General features: G+C 44.0%; 1 protein-coding gene across 1 annotated transcript; it reads left to right on the top strand.

Moving 5' to 3' along the window:
- On the top strand, window positions 1-25,972 carry LOC122364083 (G-protein coupled receptor dmsr-1-like). The gene is made up of 2 exons (XM_043334148.1): window positions 1-180; window positions 23,054-25,972. Exon 2 carries the CDS (start codon window positions 23,086-23,088, stop codon window positions 24,325-24,327), a length of 1,242 nt encoding a protein of 413 aa, XP_043190083.1. The 5' UTR covers window positions 1-180; window positions 23,054-23,085; the 3' UTR covers window positions 24,328-25,972.

Genomic DNA, 25,972 nt, shown 5'->3' with positions numbered 1-25,972 from the left:
GACGCGTTTGATTCCTGCTCCGTCCAACTGGACTCGGCTCGGGCGGGTCCCACACTGAGAGAGTTGTCGGAAGAACAGAGAATACTACTGGGACGAGGGTCTGGAACAGGATCAAGGGAACGAAACACGGCGCTCGTGACTTTCACCCGGTGATTTGGCCCGCTCAACGGTCTTGTGCAGGTGAGCTCTTTTCTAGATAACACGCGAGTGATGTTTGGAGATATGTTTAGTAAATATGCACTCATGAGCGTGCCCTGTTCTTTTTGAGAAAAAGCTTGCAGAAAACTACTATTGCTAACAGCTGTTGCTGATGAAAGCTGCATAAGTCAGCGATGTAGGTTGGAAGGACATATTCGACGTCTTTTAGCTCATTGTCTGGTATATAAAATATAGTGATTCGGGAATCCTTTATTTCTTCCCATAGGGTAACTTGTTGTTAAATTTACTGATAGGATGTGATTTTTCTCATTAATCGTTTGATATTAATGTTTTATGAAGAAGCATGATATGAGCGAATCTGATCGATGAATTACGGCACACTCAGCGGTTTGGAAATAACTCATTGCCTTTTTATACTGTTGGATGGTTACAAGGGCCCTGAAGTCCCCTACACAGAGTAACCGAAGGTAATCGAATTTTCAATTGATAAAAACACTATTCACTAGAACGGTGCTTTTCTGTTGAAAACTAAGCATGAGTTGTCTGAATAATGCTGCCAAAGCTGGCTGGGGTAACCACACCTCCAGTTTGCTTTCCAAACTCACAATAAGGTTTGATATACAGCACCACGAACCGACGAATGAACACATCGCTCACGCCGACTCTGCCCTTCGACAAAAATTCAGATAGAATATTGCGGGAAAAATCAGGCAGATTTATCGTACAGCAGGTAATTGATCAAGAGAACAAAAGATAAAGCGGCGATATCTAAAACGAGCGACTTCGAATGCAAGTGTTCATGATTCATCATCAAACACAGCGCTTTATTCAAGTAGCTTTAGGAGTTAGGACCCGGTGCCATCTTTTGAACCTTCAGTGTGTAGATGTCCGCAGCACAATCGAGGCAGCAGCAGCAGCAGCGCTCACAGAACTGGGCCCACCTCCTTCAATCATCCCCGTTTCTATTCTCCTCTTTGCCTTAGTGCTCATTCATTCATCTCGTATTCACTTCGGCTGAAATACCACCAATTATGTGGATGCCGTTGTATCTGTATGTATTCATCAATTAATTGAAGCCAAACGGCGAGTTTGTTTATTTAATGTGAATGATAACGCATTTTACCGTATGAGGCTCAAGGAAATAAACACAACATTATTTACGCCTTGCTTTGGGAATTGAAGAATGAAGTTGACTTCGATGACAAAAGGACGTAGAAATGAGCCGTTTTATTTAACCCTCGCCCATGTAGGGGGGGGGGTTGATGCAACCCCCCCCCTGAGGTTTTTCGGAAATAGTGCAAAAACGGCGGCGCGCAGCGCCGCCAAATTTTGGGTCCCTTATGGGGCAAACCTTGCGCATCTTTTGATAAAAAAAAATTGACCGGGTCATATCAGGTCACGGAGTTATGACGTCACAAAGGGAACAGCCTCCGGCCGGATTTTCACAAACTGAGTGCCAACGCCCGAGGTTTCCTGCCGGTGGTACGGACATCGGTTGATGGATCGTGATGAAACTTCCCATGCATGTTGGGGCAAGTATTGGCTATCATATGGTATAAGAAATTTGACCGAGTCAGGTCAGGTCACGGAGCTATGACGTCACAAGAGGAACAGCGTCCGGTACTATTTTTGAAAAGCGCCCGAACCACTATTTTGCTAATTATTGTCACCTCAATGGGAATATGCAGCAATATTAGCTTCTATAGGGAGCAAATGGACCTTCCAAATCCAAAAATACAATCAGATTTCAAAAATTTAAATTTTGATTTTTCGAATTTCTGCCGCCGACTGTGACCTTGCCAACTTCCGGCGCTCCCAACGCGCCATTTTTAGAGCTAGGGAAACGAAATACATACCAAACGATAGAGAATTGATTAAGGAACACGATAGTGAAGGTTTCAAGTCGATATCTCCCACCGTTTTGCCGCAATCGCCGCGGAAAGTTGAAAAAAGTCTATTTTTCCGAAAATTTGACCTTTGACCGGTCAAAAGTAGGTCAAATGTTGACCTAGGACCAAAAAATATGCCACCAATCGCGAGATCTCGTTGAGAGCAATCCGTTGGTTTTTTCCGCTAAGCTCTACGACGCTCCGTTTTCAAACGCCAAGGGGGGGGTCGCACCAACCCCCCCTGCATGGGCGAAGGTGGCAGATCGCCGTTTACGGGCGAGGGTTAATTTAGCCGCAGCAAGGCACCTTTCGGGAAGACTGAATTTAGGTATGCTTCGTACATCTCGAAAGGCGTGGCAAAACGAATGGTATATGCACTATGCATCCCGATGCAGGACTGGCACGCCTCGGAAAAAATACGTGGAGTTTGTCATTCTATTCTTTCCTAAGCGATTGATGCTACGAAAAACCGGGCAAAATACCAAGCTGTCATACTACAATAATTGTTCTCATTGGTTGGACGATACATAAACCTTCGCCCCAGTGGGGGGGGGGGCTATATGTTACCACCCTGTCGCGTTTTTTGCGTGTGACTAAAAAACCGCGGCGTGTAGCGCCGCGCCGCTTTGGGTAGCTTTTGGTACATCAATTTCGGACAATGTGTGAAATTTTTGACCCCAGGTCATGTCAGGTCAGGTCACCAGGTCAAGTTAACTGACCAAGCCTAAAAAAAAGTTTGCAATCATGTCCACACTGTAAACCAAATCTACAAGTTGGCTCCTTGTTACAAGTTTGGTTCCAATTCGCATAGGCGTCACCTTGTCGATTCACCAGCCCCAGGCTTGTTGGCTAACAAACTAACAGTTTGTCTACAAGTTTGGTTCCAATTCGCATAGGCGTCACCTTGTCGATTCACCAGCCCCAGGCTTGTTGGCCAACAAACTAACAGTTTGTCTACAAGTTTGGTTCCAATTCGCATAGGCGTCACCTTGTCGATTCACCAACCCCAGGCGTGTTGGCCAACAAACTAACAGTTTGTCTACAAGTTTGGTTCCAATTCGCATAGGCGTCACCTTGTTGAGTACTAGTCTGGGCCTTGTGAACCTACCAACTTCTGGATAGGCATAGCCGTTTCCTTGTCGGTTCAACAACCCCTGGTTTGTTGATGAACTAGCCTTTGACTGGGCATTGCTAGTTTACAAATTGTCAACAAGTAAGTGTACTAACGCTCAGTTCGAACTTGTTCTTCCTTACAATCGCTTTGTTTGCGTTGATAACCTTAAGAACTTACGATTCGCGTTCGTTTTCAATTGCCACGATACTGATTCAGGAAATATTTTCTATACGGACAGGTCATTTTTTGGCTGGAAGTGGTGCACAAAATCATGACTGGCATCAGTTATTGCTCAAAGGCTTGCGCTGACAAGAAACGAAATACTGATGGGTTATATAATCGATGAATGCATACACCACAACCATTCGGAAGTTTCTGGAATCATTAGTATTTATTACGGTCACGTACCTACATCACGTAGTATGTAATTAATACTATTGACTGGAGACAATTTCAAGTGCATATTTTCGAATGGATGTGGTAAATGCATGAGGTATAAGGTATACCTATCGTGCACCGTCAGCATATAAGTCTTTGAAGCAAGAACTGCTGCGTATGTGGAAGGACATGGTTTTGTGCATCGCATCAAGCCAGAAGTATAACACATGCCCGTATGACAAATATTTCCACATTGACCATAACAATCATGGCAGTTGCACGATCACGCAGATAATTCGAATAAAGCATGATCGCCAACCAGATTAGCTTTTACAGCCCATATATGTCCATCAGTTAAGTTGAAAATACAAAGAGTTGAATTAAAGGCAAATAAATGTATTTATATATAAAAAACACCGACCGCAAAACATCTGCTCATATGTGCATGCAAAGGTCTGGCCCACTTACATTGCGCGCGCAGGGGAAGGGAGGCGTCTCGACCGCGGGTATAGGCACGATTAGTGCGTCCCGCAGGCCAGAGCGGGCCTCACTCACAGCACGAACACCACAGTTCACAGATTTCACTTTTTACTGCACAAATGCTGGAACAGCCCTCGTCGCTGATCCATGCTGCACGGCGGCCGCGCGACAACTGCTGGTTTGAACGGTTTGAAACCGCCGCGCAGGGGCCGGACGGCGACCGCTGATTGGTCCGCCAAGTCTGACGTCACGGGCGCAGCTGACCATGTGTATGCTGACTAGCTGACCAGTACAAGTTTGGCGCCGGTTAAATAACCATGCGGCAACAAGTTTCCAAAACTGGTTAAGAAACAAACGTTGAAACAAATGTAGAGTTGGTCTGGATACTGAGAAGTTGGTGTGCATAGTAACTATTGACTCGTAGTTGTCATCTGACAAGCAATGCACCAGACAGCGGCTTGTTTGAAAAGTATCAGTTGGTAAACATACCAAGAGATGATTGGTTATATTACACAAGACTTGTCAATTTGGTTTACAGTGCAGCCTACAGTGTTTGTCAGAAAGATTTGAAACTTGGTGGATTGCATGCTGTTATGGGCGCCTACAATTTGTATATCTCGGATTTTTTATATCTGTGACCTAAGGTCAGGTCAGTGGCGTGACCTTTCCATTACAAGTCAATGGAGAAAAATGAAAATGCCTCTAGATCCGTGTGTACGCATCGGAACAGTCCAAATATTTCAGAATCACAATGATTTAGTCCACTCGTGATGACCAAGGTGTCATTTTTGCTGATAGCCTCTAGACAGGTCATCCGAGGTCACTTGAGGCTACAAACAGTTTTTTGCCAATAACTCGCGATTGGAAAGAGATAGAACGCTGGGGATGGTCTCATTGTGTTTGTCTTGTTGAGACGCATCGATTGATATGCAACATGACCGTTTCCGGTCAGGTCATGACCTTGACCTGAGGTCAAATTTTCAAGTTGACCTTTCAAGGTCAAATTATAGTTCATTCGACGCGTCTCGGCGAGGGGAACACGATTCTGGCCATAGAAATGTCGTGGCTTTTTGGAGTCGAAAGTAATTGTCGAAAACCACTTTCCGTAAAAACAGCTATTTTTGGAGTTTTTGCCCTCTGGAGGCTACACCGTTGACCTGAGGTCAATATTGATAATGACCTTTTCAAAAGAAGAGTTCAAAAGCTATCGTTTGGTCTTCCATGCGTTTTTCTAGCTACCATAGTTCCTGAGATAGCGGCATGTTTTCTGAAAAATATAATGACCATTGGCAAATTTTGACCTTTGATGACCTCTGGTGACCCCAATATTGCTCTAAGGTGAAAAATGACCGAAATACTTTCAAACGTACGCATTGAGAGCTATCGACTGCTTTTTACCGCGTCTTTCTAGCCCTCTTAGTTTTTGAGTTAGAGGTGGGTGGTAACATATGCCCCCCCCCCCACTAGGGCGAAGTTGGCTGAGACCGCCACTGGGGCGCGGGTTAACATAAGCAGAGCCGGAAATCTGGATACCGCTCAATAGATTCGTGGGGCAAAATAGTTCTAAAAGTCGAGCTTAAAGCCTGTTGGAAAGGGAAATAGACTCGGGGAATGAGAACTGTTATAGAACCATGCGATGACTGTCCGGAAATGAAGGTTTATATTTGAAACAGGTCAAATGGGATTGAAAACACTAGGTGCTATGCCCGCTGCAGCTGGCTATGTGGTGGTCAATAACTAACCTATTCGGGTATAGAGTGCAATGAAATACGACAGCTTCTCTGAGGAGATGGTTAATTCTGAAAAATAGTATCTACAGCGTTGTCTTAAAATTAGTGGAACGTCAGACATTAACAATAGACACAGAGTAAATACCCGGATAACGGACACTGCTAACTAGGACGTTCGAAGACCCGGAAAATCCACAGCGCTGCCTCGTTAGAACATCTGTACATGGAGTTCTAAAAAATATTTCCATTGGTGATCAAAACCCCATAAATCCTGTTCTGTCTCCCGGTGATCAAGAGTAACGCAGGCACTAACACCTCGTAAACGTCCTCGCTCTTGAGAAAAAAAAACAGTTTGTGGAACTTTCGAACATGTAAAGTATCTGAAATTCCTGAAAGACCGACCATTCAGTTCGAGAGTCGTGACCATTTGGAATGATGAAACAAAGGCAGTCGTCAAGTGCAAAGAGCTATGTGATCCTCAACGTTATGGCCGGATTGTTTAACTACATAGCATTTAGCAAGCCACATGTTCTGTCGCACACCTCGAGTCGCACTGCGGCGTCTGTCGCAATGAACGTCAGTGAACGCAAAACGTGACGGCTCTTCTGCACAGACACCAGGGACATGATAGGTGATACAATGCAATCCATATAGCGCAATGGTACTGTTTTTCACCGGATACAGCATCACGAGTTTGATTAATACGTGTTCAATACGTATGTCCGTGAAGTTGGCGACGTCGCCAGCGACTTTTCCAGCGACGAGCACCGATTTTAGCCAAAACCTCGTCCAAGGTCAATTGAACCATGAGGATCACGAAAATCGAACCCATTCACCCCTAAACCTTGACCTTCAAGGTCAAATTCAAGGTCAAAGGACGGGGAACTGAAAAAATGCCACTAAATATTGTCCGATTTTCAAAATTTTGGCACCAAAATGTAGCGCGTGCAAAGTTCTAGCCGCACATCGAAAGCCATTTTCATCAAGGTCAAACTTCAAGGTCAAATTCAAGGTCAAAGGACGGGGAACTGAAAAAGTGCCACTAAACATTGTCCGATCTTCAAAATTTTGGCACCAAAATGTAGCGCGTGCAAAGTTCTAGCCGCACATCGAATACCATTTTCATCAAGGTCAAACTTCAAGGTCAAATTCAAGGTCAAAGGACGGGGAACTGAAAAAGTGCCACTAAATATTGTCCGATCTTCAAAATTTTGGAACCAAAATGTAGCGCGTGCAAAGTTCTAGCCGCACATCGAAAACCATTTTCATCAAGGTCAAAGTTCAAGGTCAAATTCAAGGTCAAAGGACGGGGAACTGAAAAAGTGCCACTAAATATTGTCCGATCTTCAAAATTTTGGCACCAAAATGTAGCGCGTGCAAAGTTCTAGCCGCACATCGAAAACCATTTTCATTAAGGTCAAACTTCAAGGTCAAATTCAAGGTCAAAGGACGGGGAACTGAAAAAGTCCCACTAAATATTGTCCGATTTTCAAAATTTTGGCACCAAAATGTAGCGCATGCAAAGTTCTAGCCGCACATCGAAAACCATTTTCATCAAGGCCAAACTTCAAGGTCAAATTCAAGGTCAAAGGACGGGGAACTGAAAAAGTGCCACTAAACATTGTCCGATCTTCAAAATTTTGGCACCAAAATGTAGCGCGTGCAAAGTTCTAGCCGCACATCGAAAACCATTTTCATCAAGGTCAAACTTCAAGGTCAAATTCAAGGTCAAAGGACGGGGAACTTTAAAAATGCTACGTCACCAGCGACTTTTCCAGCGACGAGCACCGATTTTAGCCAAAACCTCGTCCAAGGTCAATTGGACCATGAGGATCACGAAAATCGAACCATTCACCCCTGAACCTTGACCTTCAAGGCCAAATTCAAGGTCAAAGGACGGGGAACTGAAAAAGTGCCACTAAATATTGTCCGATTTTCAAAATTTTGGCACCAAAATGTAGCGCGTGCAAAGTTCTAGCCGCACATCGAAAGCCATTTTCATCAAGGTCAAACTTCAAGGTCAAATTCAAGGTCAAAGGACGGGGAACTAAAAAAGTGCCACTAAATATTGTCTGATCTTCAAAATTTTGGCACCAAAATGTAGCGCGTGCAAAGTTCTAGCCGCACATCGAAAACCATTTTCATCAAGGTCAAACTTCAAGGTCAAATTCAAGGTCAAAGGACGGGGAACTGAAAAAGTGCCACTAAATATTGTCCGATTTTCAAAATTTTGGCACCAAAATGTAGCACGTTCAAAGTTCTAGCCGCACATCGAAAACCATTTCCATCAAGGTCAAACTTCAAGGTCAAATTCAAGGTCAAAGGACGGGGAACTGAAAAAGTATCACTAAATATTGTCAGATTTTCAAAATTTTGGCACCAAAATGTAGCGCGTGCAAAGTTCTAGCCGCACATTGAAAGCCATTTTCATCAAGGTCAAACTTCAAGGTCAAATTCAAGGTCAAAAGACGGGGAACTGAAAAAGTGCCACTAAATATTGTCCGATCTTCAAAATTTTGGCACCAAAATGTAGCGCGTGCAAAGTTCTAGCCGCACATCGAAAGCCATTTTCATCAAGGTCAAACTTCAAGGTCAAATTCAAGGTCAAAGGACGGGGAACTGAAAAAGTGCCACTAAATATTGTCCGATCTTAAAAATTTTGGCACCAAAATGTAGCGCGTGCAAAGTTCTAGCCGCACATCGAAAACCATTTTCATCAAGGTCAAACTTCAAGGTCAAATTCAAGGTCAAAGGACGGGGAACTTTAAAAATGCTACGTCACCAGCGACTTTTCCAGCGACGAGCACCGATTTTAGCCAAAACCTCGTCCAAGGTCAATTGGACCATGAGGATCACGAAAATCGAACCCATTCACCCCTGAACATTGACCTTCAAGGTCAAATTCAAGGTCAAAGGACGGGGAACTGAAAAAGTGCCACTAAATATTGTCCGATTTTCAAAATTTTGGCTTCAAAATATAGCGCGTGCAAAGTTCTAGCCGCACATCGAAAGCCATTTTCATCAAGGTCAAACTTCAAGGTCAAATTCAAGGTCAAAGGACGGGGAACTGAAAAAGTGCCACTAAACATTGTCCGATCTTCAAAATTTTGGCACCAAAATGTAGCGCGTGCAAAGTTCTAGCCGCACATCGAAAACCATTTTCATCAAGGTCAAACTTCAAGGTCAAATTCAAGGTCAAAGGACGGGGAACTGAAAAAGTGCCACTAAATATTGTCCGATCTTCAAAATTTTGGAACCAAAATGTAGCGCGTGCAAAGTTCTAGCCGCACATCGAAAGCCATTTTCATCAAGGTCAAACTTCAAGGTCAAATTCAAGGTCAAAGGACGGGGAACTGAAAAAGTGCCACTAAACATTGTCCAATCTTCAAAATTTTGGCACCAAAATGTAGCGCGTGCAAAGTTCTAGCCGCAAATCGAAAACCATTTTCATCAAGGTCAAACTTCAAGGTCAAATTCAAGGTCAAAGGACGGGGAACTGAAAAAGTGCCACTAAATATTGTCTGATCTTCAAAATTTTGGAACCAAAATGTAGCGCGTGCAAAGTTCTAGCCGCACATCGAAAACCATTTTCATCAAGGTCAAAGTTCAAGGTCAAATTCAAGGTCAAAGGACGGGGAACTGAAAAAGTGCCACTAAATATTGTCCGATCTTCAAAATTTTGGCACCAAAATGTAGCGCGTGCAAAGTTCTAGCCGCACATCGAAAACCATTTTCATCAAGGTCAAACTTCAAGGTCAAATTCAAGGTCAAAGGACGGGGAACTGAAAAAGTCCCACTAAATATTGTCCAATTTTCAAAATTTTGGCACCAAAATGTAGCGCATGCAAAGTTCTAGCCGCACATCGAAAACCATTTTCATCAAGGCCAAACTTCAAGGTCAAATTCAAGGTCAAAGGACGGGGAACTGAAAAAGTGCCACTAAACATTGTCCGATCTTCAAAATTTTGGCACCAAAATGTAGCGCGTGCAAAGTTCTAGCCGCAAATCGAAAACCATTTTCATCAAGGTCAAACTTCAAGGTCAAATTCAAGGTCAAAGGACGGGGAACTTTAAAAATGCTACGTCACCAGCGACTTTTCCAGCGACGAGCACCTATTTTAGCCAAAACCTCGTCCAAGGTCAATTGAACCATGAGGATCACGAAAATCGAACCCATTCACCCCTGAACCTTGACCTTCAAGGCCAAATTCAAGGTCAAAGGACGGGGAACTGAAAAAGTGCCACTAAATATTGTCCGATTTTCAAAATTTTGGCACCAAAATGTAGCGCGTGCAAAGTTCTAGCCGCACATCGAAAGCCATTTTCATCAAGGTCAAACTTCAAGGTCAAATTCAAGGTCAAAGGACGGGGAACTGAAAAAGTGCCACTAAATATTGTCTGATCTTCAAAATTTTGGCACCAACATGTAGCGCGTGCAAAGTTCTAGCCGCACATCGAAAACCATTTTCATCAAGGTCAAACTTCAAGGTCAAATTCAAGGTCAAAGGACGGGGAACTGAAAAAGTGCCACTAAATATTGTCCGATTTTCAAAATTTTGGCACCAAAATGTAGCGCGTGCAAAGTTCTAGCCGCACATCGAAAACCATTTTCATTAAGGTCAAACTTCAAGGTCAAATTCAAGGTCAAAGGACGGGGAACTGAAAAAGTCCCACTAAATATTGTCCGATTTTCAAAATTTTGGCACCAAAATGTAGCGCATGCAAAGTTCTAGCCGCACATCGAAAACCATTTTCATCAAGGCCAAACTTCAAGGTCAAATTCAAGGTCAAAGGACGGGGAACTGAAAAAGTGCCACTAAACATTGTCCGATCTTCAAAATTTTGGCACCAAAATGTAGCGCGTGCAAAGTTCTAGCCGCACATCGAAAACCATTTTCATCAAGGTCAAACTTCAAGGTCAAATTCAAGGTCAAAGGACGGGGAACTTTAAAAATGCTACGTCACCAGCGACTTTTCCAGCGACGAGCACCGATTTTAGCCAAAACCTCGTCCAAGGTCAATTGGACCATGAGGATCACGAAAATCGAACCATTCACCCCTGAACCTTGACCTTCAAGGCCAAATTCAAGGTCAAAGGACGGGGAACTGAAAAAGTGCCACTAAATTTTGTCCGATTTTCAAAATTTTGGCACCAAAATGTAGCACGTTCAAAGTTCTAGCCGCACATCGAAAACCATTTCCATCAAGGTCAAACTTCAAGGTCAAATTCAAGGTCAAAGGACGGGGAACTGAAAAAGTATCACTAAATATTGTCAGATTTTCAAAATTTTGGCACCAAAATGTAGCGCGTGCAAAGTTCTAGCCGCACATCGAAAGCCATTTTCATCAAGGTCAAACTTCAAGGTCAAATTCAAGGTCAAAAGACGGGGAACTGAAAAAGTGCCACTAAATATTGTCCGATCTTCAAAATTTTGGCACCAAAATGTAGCGCGTGCAAAGTTCTAGCCGCACATCGAAAGCCATTTTCATCAAGGTCAAACTTCAAGGTCAAATTCAAGGTCAAAGGACGGGGAACTGAAAAAGTGCCACTAAATATTGTCCGATCTTAAAAATTTTGGCACCAAAATGTAGCGCGTGCAAAGTTCTAGCCGCACATCGAAAACCATTTTCATCAAGGTCAAACTTCAAGGTCAAATTCAAGGTCAAAGGACGGGGAACTTTAAAAATGCTACGTCACCAGCGACTTTTCCAGCGACGAGCACCGATTTTAGCCAAAACCTCGTCCAAGGTCAATTGGACCATGAGGATCACGAAAATCGAACCCATTCACCCCTGAACATTGACCTTAAAGGTCAAATTCAAGGTCAAAGGACGGGGAACTGAAAAAGTGCCACTAAATATTGTCCGATTTTCAAAATTTTGGCTTCAAAATATAGCGCGTGCAAAGTTCTAGCCGCACATCGAAAGCCATTTTCATCAAGGTCAAACTTCAAGGTCAAATTCAAGGTCAAAGGACGGGGAACTGAAAAAGTGCCACTAAACATTGTCCGATCTTCAAAATTTTGGCACCAAAATGTAGCGCGTGCAAAGTTCTAGCCGCACATCGAAAACCATTTTAATCAAGGTCAAACTTCAAGGTCAAATTCAAGGTCAAAGGACGGGGAACTGAAAAAGTGCCACTAAATATTGTCCGATCTTCAAAATTTTGGAACCAAAATGTAGCGCGTGCAAAGTTCTAGCCGCACATCGAAAGCCATTTTCATCAAGGTCAAACTTCAAGGTCAAATTCAAGGTCAAAGGACGGGGAACTGAAAAAGTGCCACTAAACATTGTCCAATCTTCAAAATTTTGGCACCAAAATGTAGCGCGTGCAAAGTTCTAGCCGCAAATCGAAAACCATTTTCATCAAGGTCAAACTTCAAGGTCAAATTCAAGGTCAAAGGACGGGGAACTTTAAAAATGCTACGTCACCAGCGACTTTTCCAGCGACGAGCACCTATTTTAGCCAAAACCTCGTCCAAGGTCAATTGAACCATGAGGATCACGAAAATCGAACCCATTCACCCCTGAACCTTGACCTTCAAGGCCAAATTCAAGGTCAAAGGACGGGGAACTGAAAAAGTGCCACTAAATATTGTCCGATTTTCAAAATTTTGGCACCAAAATGTAGCGCGTGCAAAGTTCTAGCCGCACATCGAAAGCCATTTTCATCAAGGTCAAACTTCAAGGTCAAATTCAAGGTCAAAGGACGGGGAACTGAAAAAGTGCCACTAAATATTGTCTGATCTTCAAAATTTTGGCACCAACATGTAGCGCGTGCAAAGTTCTAGCCGCACATCGAAAACCATTTTCATCAAGGTCAAACTTCAAGGTCAAATTCAAGGTCAAAGGACGGGGAACTGAAAAAGTGCCACTAAATATTGTCCGATTTTCAAAATTTTGGCACCAAAATGTAGCGCGTTCAAAGTTCTAGCCGCACATCGAAAACCATTTCCATCAAGGTCAAACTTCAAGGTCAAATTCAAGGTCAAAGGACGGGGAACTGAAAAAGTATCACTAAATATTGTCAGATTTTCAAAATTTTGGCACCAAAATGTAGCGCGTGCAAAGTTCTAGCCGCACATCGAAAACCATTTTCATCAAGGTCAAACTTCAAGGTCAAATTCAAGGTCAAAGGACGGGGAACTGAAAAAGTGCCACTAAATATTGTCCGATCTTCAAAATTTTGGAACCAAAATGTAGCGCGTGCAAAGTTCTAGCCGCACATCGAAAGCCATTTTCATCAAGGTCAAACTTCAAGGTCAAATTCAAGGTCAAAGGACGGGGAACTGAAAAAGTGCCACTAAACATTGTCCAATCTTCAAAATTTTGGCACCAAAATGTAGCGCGTGCAAAGTTCTAGCCGCAAATCGAAAACCATTTTCATCAAGGTCAAACTTCAAGGTCAAATTCAAGGTCAAAGGACGGGGAACTGAAAAAGTGCCACTAAATATTGTCTGATCTTCAAAATTTTGGAACCAAAATGTAGCGCGTGCAAAGTTCTAGCCGCACATCGAAAACCATTTTCATCAAGGTCAAAGTTCAAGGTCAAATTCAAGGTCAAAGGACGGGGAACTGAAAAAGTGCCACTAAATATTGTCCGATCTTCAAAATTTTGGCACCAAAATGTAGCGCGTGCAAAGTTCTAGCCGCACATCGAAAACCATTTTCATCAAGGTCAAACTTCAAGGTCAAATTCAAGGTCAAAGGACGGGGAACTGAAAAAGTCCCACTAAATATTGTCCAATTTTCAAAATTTTGGCACCAAAATGTAGCGCATGCAAAGTTCTAGCCGCACATCGAAAACCATTTTCATCAAGGCCAAACTTCAAGGTCAAATTCAAGGTCAAAGGACGGGGAACTGAAAAAGTGCCACTAAACATTGTCCGATCTTCAAAATTTTGGCACCAAAATGTAGCGCGTGCAAAGTTCTAGCCGCACATCGAAAACCATTTTCATCAAGGTCAAACTTCAAGGTCAAATTCAAGGTCAAAGGACGGGGAACTTTAAAAATGCTACGTCACCAGCGACTTTTCCAGCGACGAGCACCTATTTTAGCCAAAACCTCGTCCAAGGTCAATTGAACCATGAGGATCACGAAAATCGAACCCATTCACCCCTGAACCTTGACCTTCAAGGCCAAATTCAAGGTCAAAGGACGGGGAACTGAAAAAGTGCCACTAAATATTGTCCGATTTTCAAAATTTTGGCACCAAAATGTAGCGCGTGCAAAGTTCTAGCCGCACATCGAAAGCCATTTTCATCAAGGTCAAACTTCAAGGTCAAATTCAAGGTCAAAGGACGGGGAACTGAAAAAGTGCCACTAAATATTGTCTGATCTTCAAAATTTTGGCACCAACATGTAGCGCGTGCAAAGTTCTAGCCGCACATCGAAAACCATTTTCATCAAGGTCAAACTTCAAGGTCAAATTCAAGGTCAAAGGACGGGGAACTGAAAAAGTGCCACTAAATATTGTCCGATTTTCAAAATTTTGGCACCAAAATGTAGCGCGTGCAAAGTTCTAGCCGCACATCGAAAACCATTTTCATTAAGGTCAAACTTCAAGGTCAAATTCAAGGTCAAAGGACGGGGAACTGAAAAAGTCCCACTAAATATTGTCCGATTTTCAAAATTTTGGCACCAAAATGTAGCGCATGCAAAGTTCTAGCCGCACATCGAAAACCATTTTCATCAAGGCCAAACTTCAAGGTCAAATTCAAGGTCAAAGGACGGGGAACTGAAAAAGTGCCACTAAACATTGTCCGATCTTCAAAATTTTGGCACCAAAATGTAGCGCGTGCAAAGTTCTAGCCGCACATCGAAAACCATTTTCATCAAGGTCAAACTTCAAGGTCAAATTCAAGGTCAAAGGACGGGGAACTTTAAAAATGCTACGTCACCAGCGACTTTTCCAGCGACGAGCACCGATTTTAGCCAAAACCTCGTCCAAGGTCAATTGGACCATGAGGATCACGAAAATCGAACCATTCACCCCTGAACCTTGACCTTCAAGGCCAAATTCAAGGTCAAAGGACGGGGAACTGAAAAAGTGCCACTAAATTTTGTCCGATTTTCAAAATTTTGGCACCAAAATGTAGCACGTTCAAAGTTCTAGCCGCACATCGAAAACCATTTCCATCAAGGTCAAACTTCAAGGTCAAATTCAAGGTCAAAGGACGGGGAACTGAAAAAGTATCACTAAATATTGTCAGATTTTCAAAATTTTGGCACCAAAATGTAGCGCGTGCAAAGTTCTAGCCGCACATCGAAAGCCATTTTCATCAAGGTCAAACTTCAAGGTCAAATTCAAGGTCAAAAGACGGGGAACTGAAAAAGTGCCACTAAATATTGTCCGATCTTCAAAATTTTGGCACCAAAATGTAGCGCGTGCAAAGTTCTAGCCGCACATCGAAAGCCATTTTCATCAAGGTCAAACTTCAAGGTCAAATTCAAGGTCAAAGGACGGGGAACTGAAAAAGTGCCACTAAATATTGTCCGATCTTAAAAATTTTGGCACCAAAATGTAGCGCGTGCAAAGTTCTAGCCGCACATCGAAAACCATTTTCATCAAGGTCAAACTTCAAGGTCAAATTCAAGGTCAAAGGACGGGGAACTTTAAAAATGCTACGTCACCAGCGACTTTTCCAGCGACGAGCACCGATTTTAGCCAAAACCTCGTCCAAGGTCAATTGGACCATGAGGATCACGAAAATCGAACCCATTCACCCCTGAACATTGACCTTAAAGGTCAAATTCAAGGTCAAAGGACGGGGAACTGAAAAAGTGCCACTAAATATTGTCCGATTTTCAAAATTTTGGCTTCAAAATATAGCGCGTGCAAAGTTCTAGCCGCACATCGAAAGCCATTTTCATCAAGGTCAAACTTCAAGGTCAAATTCAAGGTCAAAGGACGGGGAACTGAAAAAGTGCCACTAAACATTGTCCGATCTTCAAAATTTTGGCACCAAAATGTAGCGCGTGCAAAGTTCTAGCCGCACATCGAAAACCATTTTAATCAAGGTCAAACTTCAAGGTCAAATTCAAGGTCAAAGGACGGGGAACTGAAAAAGTGCCACTAAATATTGTCCGATCTTCAAAATTTTGGAACCAAAATGTAGCGCGTGCAAAGTTCTAGCCGCACATCGAAAGCCATTTTCATCAAGGTCAAACTTCAAGGTCAAATTCAAGGTCAAAGGACGGGGAACTGAAAAAGTGCCACTAAACATTGTCCAATCTTCAAAATTTTGGCACCAAAATGTAGCGCGTGCAAAGTTCTAGCCGCAAATCGAAAACCATTTTCATCAAGGTCAAACTTCAAGGTCAAATTCAAGGTCAAAGGACGGGGAACTTTAAAAATGCTACGTCACCAGCGACTTTTCCAGCGACGAGCACCTATTTTAGCCAAAACCTCGTCCAAGGTCAATTGAACCATGAGGATCACGAAAATCGAACCCATTCACCCCTGAACCTTGACCTTCAAGGCCAAATTCAAGGTCAAAGGACGGGGAACTGAAAAAGTGCCACTAAATATTGTCCGATTTTCAAAATTTTGGCACCAAAATGTAGCGCGTGCAAAGTTCTAGCCGCACATCGAAAGCCATTTTCATCAAGGTCAAACTTCAAGGTCAAATTCAAGGTCAAAGGACGGGGAACTGAAAAAGTGCCACTAAATATTGTCTGATCTTCAAAATTTTGGCACCAACATGTAGCGCGTGCAAAGTTCTAGCCGCACATCGAAAACCATTTTCATCAAGGTCAAACTTCAAGGTCAAATTCAAGGTCAAAGGACGGGGAACTGAAAAAGTGCCACTAAATATTGTCCGATTTTCAAAATTTTGGCACCAAAATGTAGCGCGTTCAAAGTTCTAGCCGCACATCGAAAACCATTTCCATCAAGGTCAAACTTCAAGGTCAAATTCAAGGTCAAAGGACGGGGAACTGAAAAAGTATCACTAAATATTGTCAGATTTTCAAAATTTTGACACCAAAATGTAGCGCGTGCAAAGTTCTAGCCGCACATCGAAAGCCATTTTCATCAAGGTCAAACTTCAAGGTCAAATTCAAGGTAAAAAGACGGGGAACTGAAAAAGTGCCACTAAATATTGTCCGATCTTCAAAATTTTGGCACCAAAATGTAGCGCGTGCAAAGTTCTAGCCGCACATCGAAAGCCATTTTCATCAAGGTCAAACTTCAAGGTCAAATTCAAGGTCAAAGGACGGGGAACTGAAAAAGTGCCACTAAATATTGTCCGATCTTAAAAATTTTGGCACCAAAATGTAGCGCGTGCAAAGTTCTAGCCGCACATCGAAAACCATTTTCATCAAGGTCAAACTTCAAGGTCAAATTCAAGGTCAAAGGACGGGGAACTTTAAAAATGCTACGTCACCAGCGACTTTTCCAGCGACGAGCACCGATTTTAGCCAAAACCGCGTCCAAGGTCAATTGGACCATGAGGATCACGAAAATCGAACCCATTCACCCCTGAACCTTGACCTTCAAGGCCAAATTCAAGGTCAAAGGACGGGGAACTGAAAAAGTGCCACTAAATATTGTCCGATTTTCAAAATTTTGGCACCAAAATGTAGCGCGTGCAAAGCTCTAGCCGCACATCGAAAGCCATTTTCATCAAGGTCAAACTTCAAGGTCAAATTCAAGGTCAAAGGACGGGGAACTGAAAAAGTGCCACTAAATATTGTCTGATCTTTAAAATTTTGGCACCAAAATGTAGCGCGTGCAAAGTTCTAGCCGCACATCGAAAACAATTTTCATCAAGGTCAAACTTCAAGGTCAAATTCAAGGTCAAAGGACGGGGAACTGAAAAAGTGCCACTAAATATTGTCCGATCTTCAAAATTTTGGCACCAAAATGTAGCGCGTGCAAAGTTCTAGCCGCACATTGAAAACAATTTTCATCAAGATCAAACTTCAAGGTCAAATTCAAGGTCAAAGGACGGGGAACTGAAAAAGTGCCACTAAATATTGTCCGATCTTCAAAATTTTGGCACCAAAATGTAGCGCGTGCAAAGTTCTAGCCGCACATCGAAAACCATTTTCATCAAGGTCAAACTGCAAGGTCAAATTCAAGGTCAAAGGACGGGGAACTAATGCTACGTCACCAGCGACTTTTCCAGCGACGAGCACCGATTTTAGCCAAAACCTCGTTCAAGGTCAATTGGACCATGAGGATCACGAAAATCGAACCCATTTACCCCTGAACCTTGACCTTCAAGGTCAAATTCAAGGTCAAAGGACGGGGAACTGAAAAAGTGCCACTAAATATTATCCGATTTTCAAAATTTTGGCACCAAAATGTAGCGCATGCAAAGTTCTAGCCGCACATCGAAAACCATTTTCATCAAGGTCAAACTTCAAGGTCAAATTCAAGGTCAAATGACAGGGAACTGAAAAAGTGCCACTAAATATTGTCCGATCTTCAAAATTTTGGCACCAAAATGTAGCGCGTGCAAAGTTCTAGCCGCACATCGAAAACCATTTTAATCAAGGTCAAACTTCAAGGTCAAATTCAAGGTCAAAGGACGGGGAACTGAAAAAGTGCCACTAAATATTGTCCGATCTTTAAAATTTTGGCACCAAAATGTAGCGCGTGCAAAGTTCTAGCCGCACATCGAAAACCATTTTCATCAAGGTCAAACTTCAAGGTCAAATTCAAGGTCAAAGGACGGGGAACTGAAAAAGTGCCACTAAATATTGTCCGATCTTCAAAATTTTGGCACCAAAATGTAGCGCGTGCAAAGTTGTAGCCGCACATCGAAAACCATTTTCATCAAGGTCAAACTTCAAGGTCAAATTCAAGGTCAAAGGACGGGGAACTGAAAAAGTTCCCCGTCCTTTGACCTTGAATTTGACCTTGAAGATTGACCTTGATGAAAATGGTTTTCGATGTTCGGCTAGAACTTTGCACGCGCTACATTTTGGTGCCAAAATTTTGAAAATCGGACAATATTTAGTGGCACTTTTTCAGTTCCCCGTCCCTTGACCTTGAATTTGACCTTGAAGTTTGACCTTGATGAAAATTGTTCTCGATGTGCGCTTAGAACTTTGCACGCGCTACATTTTGGTGCCAAAATTTTGAAAATCGGACAATATTTAGTGGCACTTTTTCAGTTCCCCGTCCTTTGACCTTGAATTTGACCTTGAAGTTTGACCTTGATGAAAATGGCTTTCGATGTGCGGCTAGAACTTTGCACGCGCTACATTTTGGTGCCAAAATTTTGAAAATCGGACAATATTTAGTGGCACTTTTTCAGTTCCCCGTCCTTTGACCTTGAATTTGACCTTGAAGTTTGACCTTGAAGTTTGACCTTGATGAAAATGGTTTTCGATGTGCGGCTAGAACTTTGCACGCGCTACATTTTGGTGCCAAAATTTTGAAGATCGGACAATATTTAGTGGCACTTTTTCAGTTCCCAATCCTTTGACCTTGAATTTGACCTTGAAGTTTGACCTTGCTGAAAATGGTTTTCGATGTGCGGCTAGAACTTTGCACGCGCTACATTTTGGTGCCAAAATTTTGAAGATCGGACAATATTTAGTGGCACTTTTTCAGTTCCCCGTCCTTTGACCTTGAATTTGACCTTGAAGTTTGACCTTGATGAAAGTGGTTTTCGATGTGCGGCTAGAACTTTGCACGCGCTACTTTTTGGTGCCAAAATTTTGAAAATCGGACAATATTTAGTGGCACTTTTTCAGTTCCCCGTCCTTTGACCTTGAATTTGACCTTGAAGGTCAAGGTTCAGGGGTGAATGGGTTCGATTTTCGTGATCCTCATGGTCCAATTGACCTTGAACGAGGTTTTGGCTAAAATCGGTGCTCGTCGCTGGAAAAGTCGCTGGTGACGTAGCATTTTTAAAGTTCCCCGTCCTTTGACCTTGAATTTGACCTTGAAGTTTGACCTTGATGAAAATGGTTTTCGATGTGCGGCTAGAACTTTGCACGCGCTACATTTTGGTGCCAAAATTTTGAAGATCGGACAATATTTAGTGGCATTTTTTCAGCTTCCCGTCCTTTGACCTTGAATTTGACCTTGAAGTTTGACCTTGATGAAAATGGCTTTCGATGTGCGGCTAGAACTTTGCACGCGCTACATTTTGGTGCCAAAATTTTGAAAATCGGACAATATTTAGTGGCACTTTTTCAGTTCCCCGTCCTTTGACCTTGAATTTGACCTTGAAGTTTGACCTTGATGAGAATGGTTTTCAATGTGCGGCTAGAACTTTGCACGCGCTACATTTTGGTGCCAAAATTTTGAAGATCGGACAATATTTAGTGGCACTTTTTCAGTTCCCCGTCCTTTGACCTTGAATTTGACCTTGAAGTTTGACCTTGATGAAAATGGCTTTCGATGTGCGGCTAGAACTTTGCACGCGCTACATTTTGGTGCCAAAGTTTTGAAAATCGGACAATATTTAGTGGCACTTTTTCAGTTCCCCGTCCTTTGACCTTGAATTTGACCTTCAAGTTTGACCTTGATGAAAATGGTTTTCGATGTGCGGCTAGAACTTTGCACGCGCTACATTTTGGTGCCAAAATTTTGAAGATCGGACAATATTTAGTGGCACTTTTTCAGTTCCCCGTCCTTTGACCTTGAATTTGACCTTGAAGTTTGACCTTGATGAAAATGGCTTTCGATGTGCGGCTAGAACTTTGCACGCGCTACATTTTGGTGGCAAAATTTTGAAAATCGGACAATATTTAGTGGCACTTTTTCAGTTCCCCGTCCTTTGACCTTGAATTTGACCTTGAAGTTTGACCTTGATGAAAATGGCTTTCGATGTGCGGCTAGAACTTTGCACGCGCTACATTTTGGTGCCAAAATTTTGAAGATCGGACAATATTTAGTGGCACTTTTTCAGTTCCCCGTCTTTTGACCTTGAATTTGACCTTGAAGAGTGACCTTGATGAAAATTGCTTTCGATGTGCGGCTAGAACTTTGCACGCGCTACATTTTGGTGCCAAAATTTTGAAAATCTGACAATATTTAGTGATACTTTTTCAGTTCCCCGTCCTTTGACCTTGAATTTGACCTTGAAGTTTGACCTTGATGGAAATGGTTTTCGATGTGCGGCTAGAACTTTGAACGCGCTACATTTTGGTGCCAAAATTTTGAAAATCGGACAATATTTAGGTAGTGGCACTTTTTCAGTTCCCCGTCCTTTGACCTTGAATTTGACCTTGAAGTTTGACCTTGATGAAAATGGTTTTCGATGTGCGGCTAGAACTTTGCACGCGCTACATTTTGGTGCCAAAATTTTGAAGATCAGACAATATTTAGTGGCACTTTTTCAGTTCCCCGTCCTTTGACCTTGAATTTGACCTTGAAGTTTGACCTTGATGAAAATGGCTTTCGATGTGCGGCTAGAACTTTGCACGCGCTACATTTTGGTGCCAAAATTTTGAAAATCGGACAATATTTAGTGGCACTTTTTCAGTTCCCCGTCCTTTGACCTTGAATTTGGCCTTGAAGGTCAAGGTTCAGGGGTGAATGGGTTCGATTTTCGTGATCCTCATGGTCCAATTGACCTTGGACGAGGTTTTGGCTAAAATCGGTGCTCGTCGCTGGAAAAGTCGCTGGCGACGTCGCCAACTTCACGGACATTCAATACGTATACTCATTTAAAAATTGCAGGGACATTATAGGAGCAAGAGCTATTTGATAATCACAACTCTTCCTGACTTGAATGCTCAGTGCAGTACTTTATCACATCAGATTACAGAATAAATGGTTTGGGGTTGAATGCGTCTACTCGATAGGCTGCTTCGTTTTATTTTGTTCATTGTGTTGCCAATAATGTGCTTCACAAATTCAACTCACGTTATTCAATGGAAAGCATTGCACGTGCTAAAAGGTGTTTGACTGAATGAGAAATGTAACGGTTTTGAAGTTAGGGATATTGCCTTGGATATTGCAATCCCAGTGATCACAGTTGCTACAAACGGTCTGCGCTCGTTATCGGGCCTTGCTATATCATGCGTGGTCATATGAGCGAGACGTTTGTGTATGAAGCAGTAAAAGAACCAATGCTGCGTGAAGCAGTAAAATAACCAAATGATCCGCATTTTTAGGTAATAGCGATGCTGCGCTGGTGCAACTTCTTCTCAACAGTTCAATCAACCAATATCGAGATTGTTTCCGTAGAACAGCATAATGAAGTGGTATTTGTTGAACTTATACTTTAAGCAAATGTTTGCTTGGCTTATTCTGAGGCCTTAAGCATCATACAACACTTCAATAATAATTATGCATGATACAATATATTGTTAGGTACTATTTCGTTTTGCCTGAATATCATGGCAGAGCATAACGCGCCCCCACAGACTCGCTGTGACTATAGAACACCGCGCCGCAGCCCGTTGCGCCAGTCCGGCCGGGACCAGCTCGCCGCTCATTATGGGCGCTGACGAGATGGCTCGTGGTACTCACTGGTAGCCGCCCCGGTTCAGCCCACACCAGTTCATTACCGTAATGCCCAGTCCATGGTCAGCGTGGTGCAGCGAATGAACCATCCTGACTAATTTGATATCCCCATTCCAATACCATCAATCCCTATCCAATCCTAAACTAATGTGATTTGAATTTGCCAAGCAAATCCAGATTTTCGCTGATGACATGAAAAATGACTCACATTAGTTACACTAGTAAATGGGTATCCAGAATCTTTTGGGATTACTTTCGGCGAAAAACAATTTCTGTCAATGACGCCCGAATAAATAGGCCAATCTCGAAGCTGATCCAAGCATAAAGACCCCTGTGATATGAGAACGTTTTGCGTAAGGTTATCGCTTGTTCACGGGCCGTATTCACCGTAATAACCTAATAGATTTGAGCCGTTGACCCAAATCTATTGTGAGGGTGAAATGAGTTGCGAATTTTGAATATTGCACGGTCCCTGCAGTCTCTCGATTCCAGTACAAAGTTAAACGAAGCAAACAAAACATTTAGCTTGATTGAATTATTTGAATTATAGCCAATAATGACGTGGAATTGCTTGAACTCGTTTTTCAATGCTTGAAAATAACATGCAATCAACACTTTTGTCATGCACTGCTTTCCACGAACAGATATACCTACAAGGTGATCAAACAGACAGTTGATAAATATCAATGAACAAAGTTAGCTTTATTATATCACAATAAATAAAGCTATAAACAAAGCTACATAGATGACATTAAGATTCATCGCAACTCGTTGCTGAGTGCAGTAATAGCGAAAGGAGTCATCTAAAAGTCTCGCTGTCGAGCGCACCCCTAACCTCACGCGTCCGCCGCCCTCTCCTGCCGACAGTGTGGGTGGGGCGCCACTGCACGTCTGCCGCCATGGCGCTCAACTCAGTGGTCACGTCGAACGCCAAGCGCTACCTGGAGACGATGCTGCGCGACCTCAACTTCACGCTGGACGACTGGGCCATCTACCGCGAGCTGACCGGCCAGAGCGGCGAGCTGGGCGGCCTCAGCGACCAGCTGTGGGCCGTCGACACCGGCGACGAGGACGAGCGAGCCATCTGCGGCGAGCGCGGCCAGTGGCTGCGCGACTCGTACCGGCCCTGGCACGGCTACCTGGCGCTCTTCGTCTGCCTGTTCGGCTCGGTGGCCAACCTCTTCAACATCGCCGTGCTGACGCGCAAGGAGATGCGCTCGCCGACCAACGTCATCCTGACGGGCCTGGCGGTGGCAGACCTGATGGTGATGGTCGAGTACATCCCATTCGCCTACCGCCGCCATATCAGCACCATCAAGGACACGTTCAGCTACCCGGACACGCTGTACATCCTGTTTCACGCCCACTTCGCGCAGGTGTTCCACACCATCTCCATCTGGATGACGGTGATGCTGGCCGTGTGGCGCTTCCTCTCCATCGTGCACATGCACACGGCGTCGCGCTGCTGCAGCATGCGCAACTCCATCTGCTGCATCGTGGCCACGTACGTGCTGACACCCATCATCTGCATCCCGTCCTACTTCACGTTCTCGCTGCGCGGCCACCCGACTCCCAGCGGCCAGGTGCTGTACCGGATCGACATCAGCAGCCTCGGCCGCGCGCACGGCGGCCTCCTGAGCCGCGTCAACTTCTGGCTCTTCGCCGTGGCCATCAAGCTGGTGCCGTGCCTGGCGCTGACGTACTTCTCGGTGCGTCTGATCGGCGTGCTGCTGGAGACGAAGCGCCGGAAGCAGCGGCTGCTGTCGGGCTGCCAGCCGGCCGGCGAGCACCACCCGCTGGCGCGCGGCTCGCGCCAGGCCGACCGCACCACCTGGATGCTGGTCACCGTGCTGCTGCTGTTCCTCATCACCGAGTTTCCGCAGGGCATCCTGGCGCTGCTGTCGGGCATCCTGCAGGACCGCTTCTTCCGCAGCTGCTACCTGCACGTCGGAGAGCTGCTCGACATGCTGGCGCTCATCAACTCGGCCGTCAACTTCCTGCTCTACTGCCTGATGAACAAGCAGTTTCGGGTGGAGTTTCGGGCGCTGATGTCGCTGCCGGCGCGCCCCTGTCGTCGCCGACGCACCCACACGGTCAACAAGCTGCGCCAGGCGTGCGTCACCGACACGACGTGCGTGTGAGCGCCGCCAGAGAGCCGCGGGCCGAGCACCCGGCGCACTCGTCCGAAACGCAGACTGGAGGACGGGCGTGGAGTGTTGAACTGGACTCTGAGCCGTGCGGTCGTCAGTGTCACAGGCTGCAACTAGCTCACAGTGGGTGAAATCACAGGCTGTTTGCTGTGACCGATGGTAGAACTCTGCAGGCTGTGAGCCGCACCTAGTTGTTCGAACTCCCTGTGTGTGCCACGCACACGCATCTATCGGCATCACAAACTGTTGTGGCGATCCTACACTACCATCCATATATGCTGCACAGTGTACGAACCAGACAGAAATTTACATTTGTGCGTATTCGTGAGGCAGCATTATGTAAATTTGAGCTGCTGTTGACTTTTCGGCTGGCGTTTCGATAAATACTTTCTGGCGTCGCCGTGGTAGGTGGGTGTAGTGCGTTCACTACAGCCGCCGGCCGCGTTTGATGAAGTTTGACTTCACCTGCTTCGGCCAGAATGTTAATGTTGTGCCAAATGTCGTCCGGATGACACCTGGCTTTCGGCGCTGCCGCTACTTTTGAGAAATCACGGCTCACGGCCGGACGGCGATGGTCTTTCTGTGCGCCTGTGACCTTTCTTAATTGGTCATCATTCGACGTATGTATGTGTGAGGGGCATATGACCGGTAGACGGCTTTACAGTGGCTGTTATGTGTTGGTCGTTGTTGCTGTCATGTTTTGAATGGTAACTAGAAGTTCAATACCTGCGCAAGAGTTGGCCATACAGGTTCGGATAGGAGCCATTCGAAGGCATTATCCGTGGACTGGAATGATGCTTCAGAAAATTAACTTCAAGAACTTATGTGCAAGTAAAGCACAATATTGCTTGCGACTTTGCTTGATGGGAATGCGTCCTATTTTCTTCATATCTTTAAAACAACTGCCGTGTAAATTTCCGTTTTTCTAAAGGAACTTGCAAAAGCTTTTGTCCTAAAAGAAACTTGAGGGTATTTAAACCATTTCTGCTACTTTTCACTCCAAACTAGTTTACGTGTCATACTAAATACCAACATTTGCATCAAAGCATGACCAAGTGCTGAGCCCTAACAGGTCATGTGAGATGAAATGCACGCTCTTTAATGTAACCATAGTTAACAGGAGATCTTCATTTGTCTCCTGTCATCTACGGTCGATTGAGGCGTCAATGATGACGTTTTCTGTGCCAAACAATGAACAGATTTCTGCTTTACATTTCTCCATCCCTCCCGAAAGTAAACATGACGACCGGAACAAGAGGCTTCCGCCATATATCCAGTCAAAGATAACACGAGGTGGCACGGTCGATTGCGATATCCGGAAGAGAAACAAAATAAGCAAGTTAACCGGGAAGTTCATGCGAACTGCGTTTAGGTGTAACAAGTTTATGTAGTTGTTTCAGTCAAAGCGATACAGGAGCTCGTAATTTGTGCACCACTTCTTGTATAGTGTCATCCACAAGCAGGAAATTGTTTTCAAAGATATGTGTTTACGTTTCAACGCTCTAAAGAGTACCTAATGATGGCTTTTCATGGCACTTTCGTGTGATGTAGAGACATGTCGAATGATGTAACAAAGCTCAGTGTATATTGTCGTACAACTGTTGCTGTTTCACGAATACAATTATTTTAGACACAA

This window comes from Amphibalanus amphitrite, unplaced genomic scaffold (genome assembly GCF_019059575.1).
Source record: "Amphibalanus amphitrite isolate SeventyFive unplaced genomic scaffold, NRLGWU_Aamphi_draft 000655F_arrow, whole genome shotgun sequence".
Lineage (NCBI taxonomy): Eukaryota > Metazoa > Arthropoda > Thecostraca > Balanomorpha > Balanidae > Amphibalanus > Amphibalanus amphitrite.
This window is presented reverse-complemented; position numbering and strand designations above follow the sequence as displayed.

Coding starts and splice junctions, on each gene's coding strand:
- LOC122364083 (XM_043334148.1), top strand. CDS start 23,086: ATGGCGCTCAACTCAGTGGTCACGTCGAACGCCAAGCGCTACCTGGAG.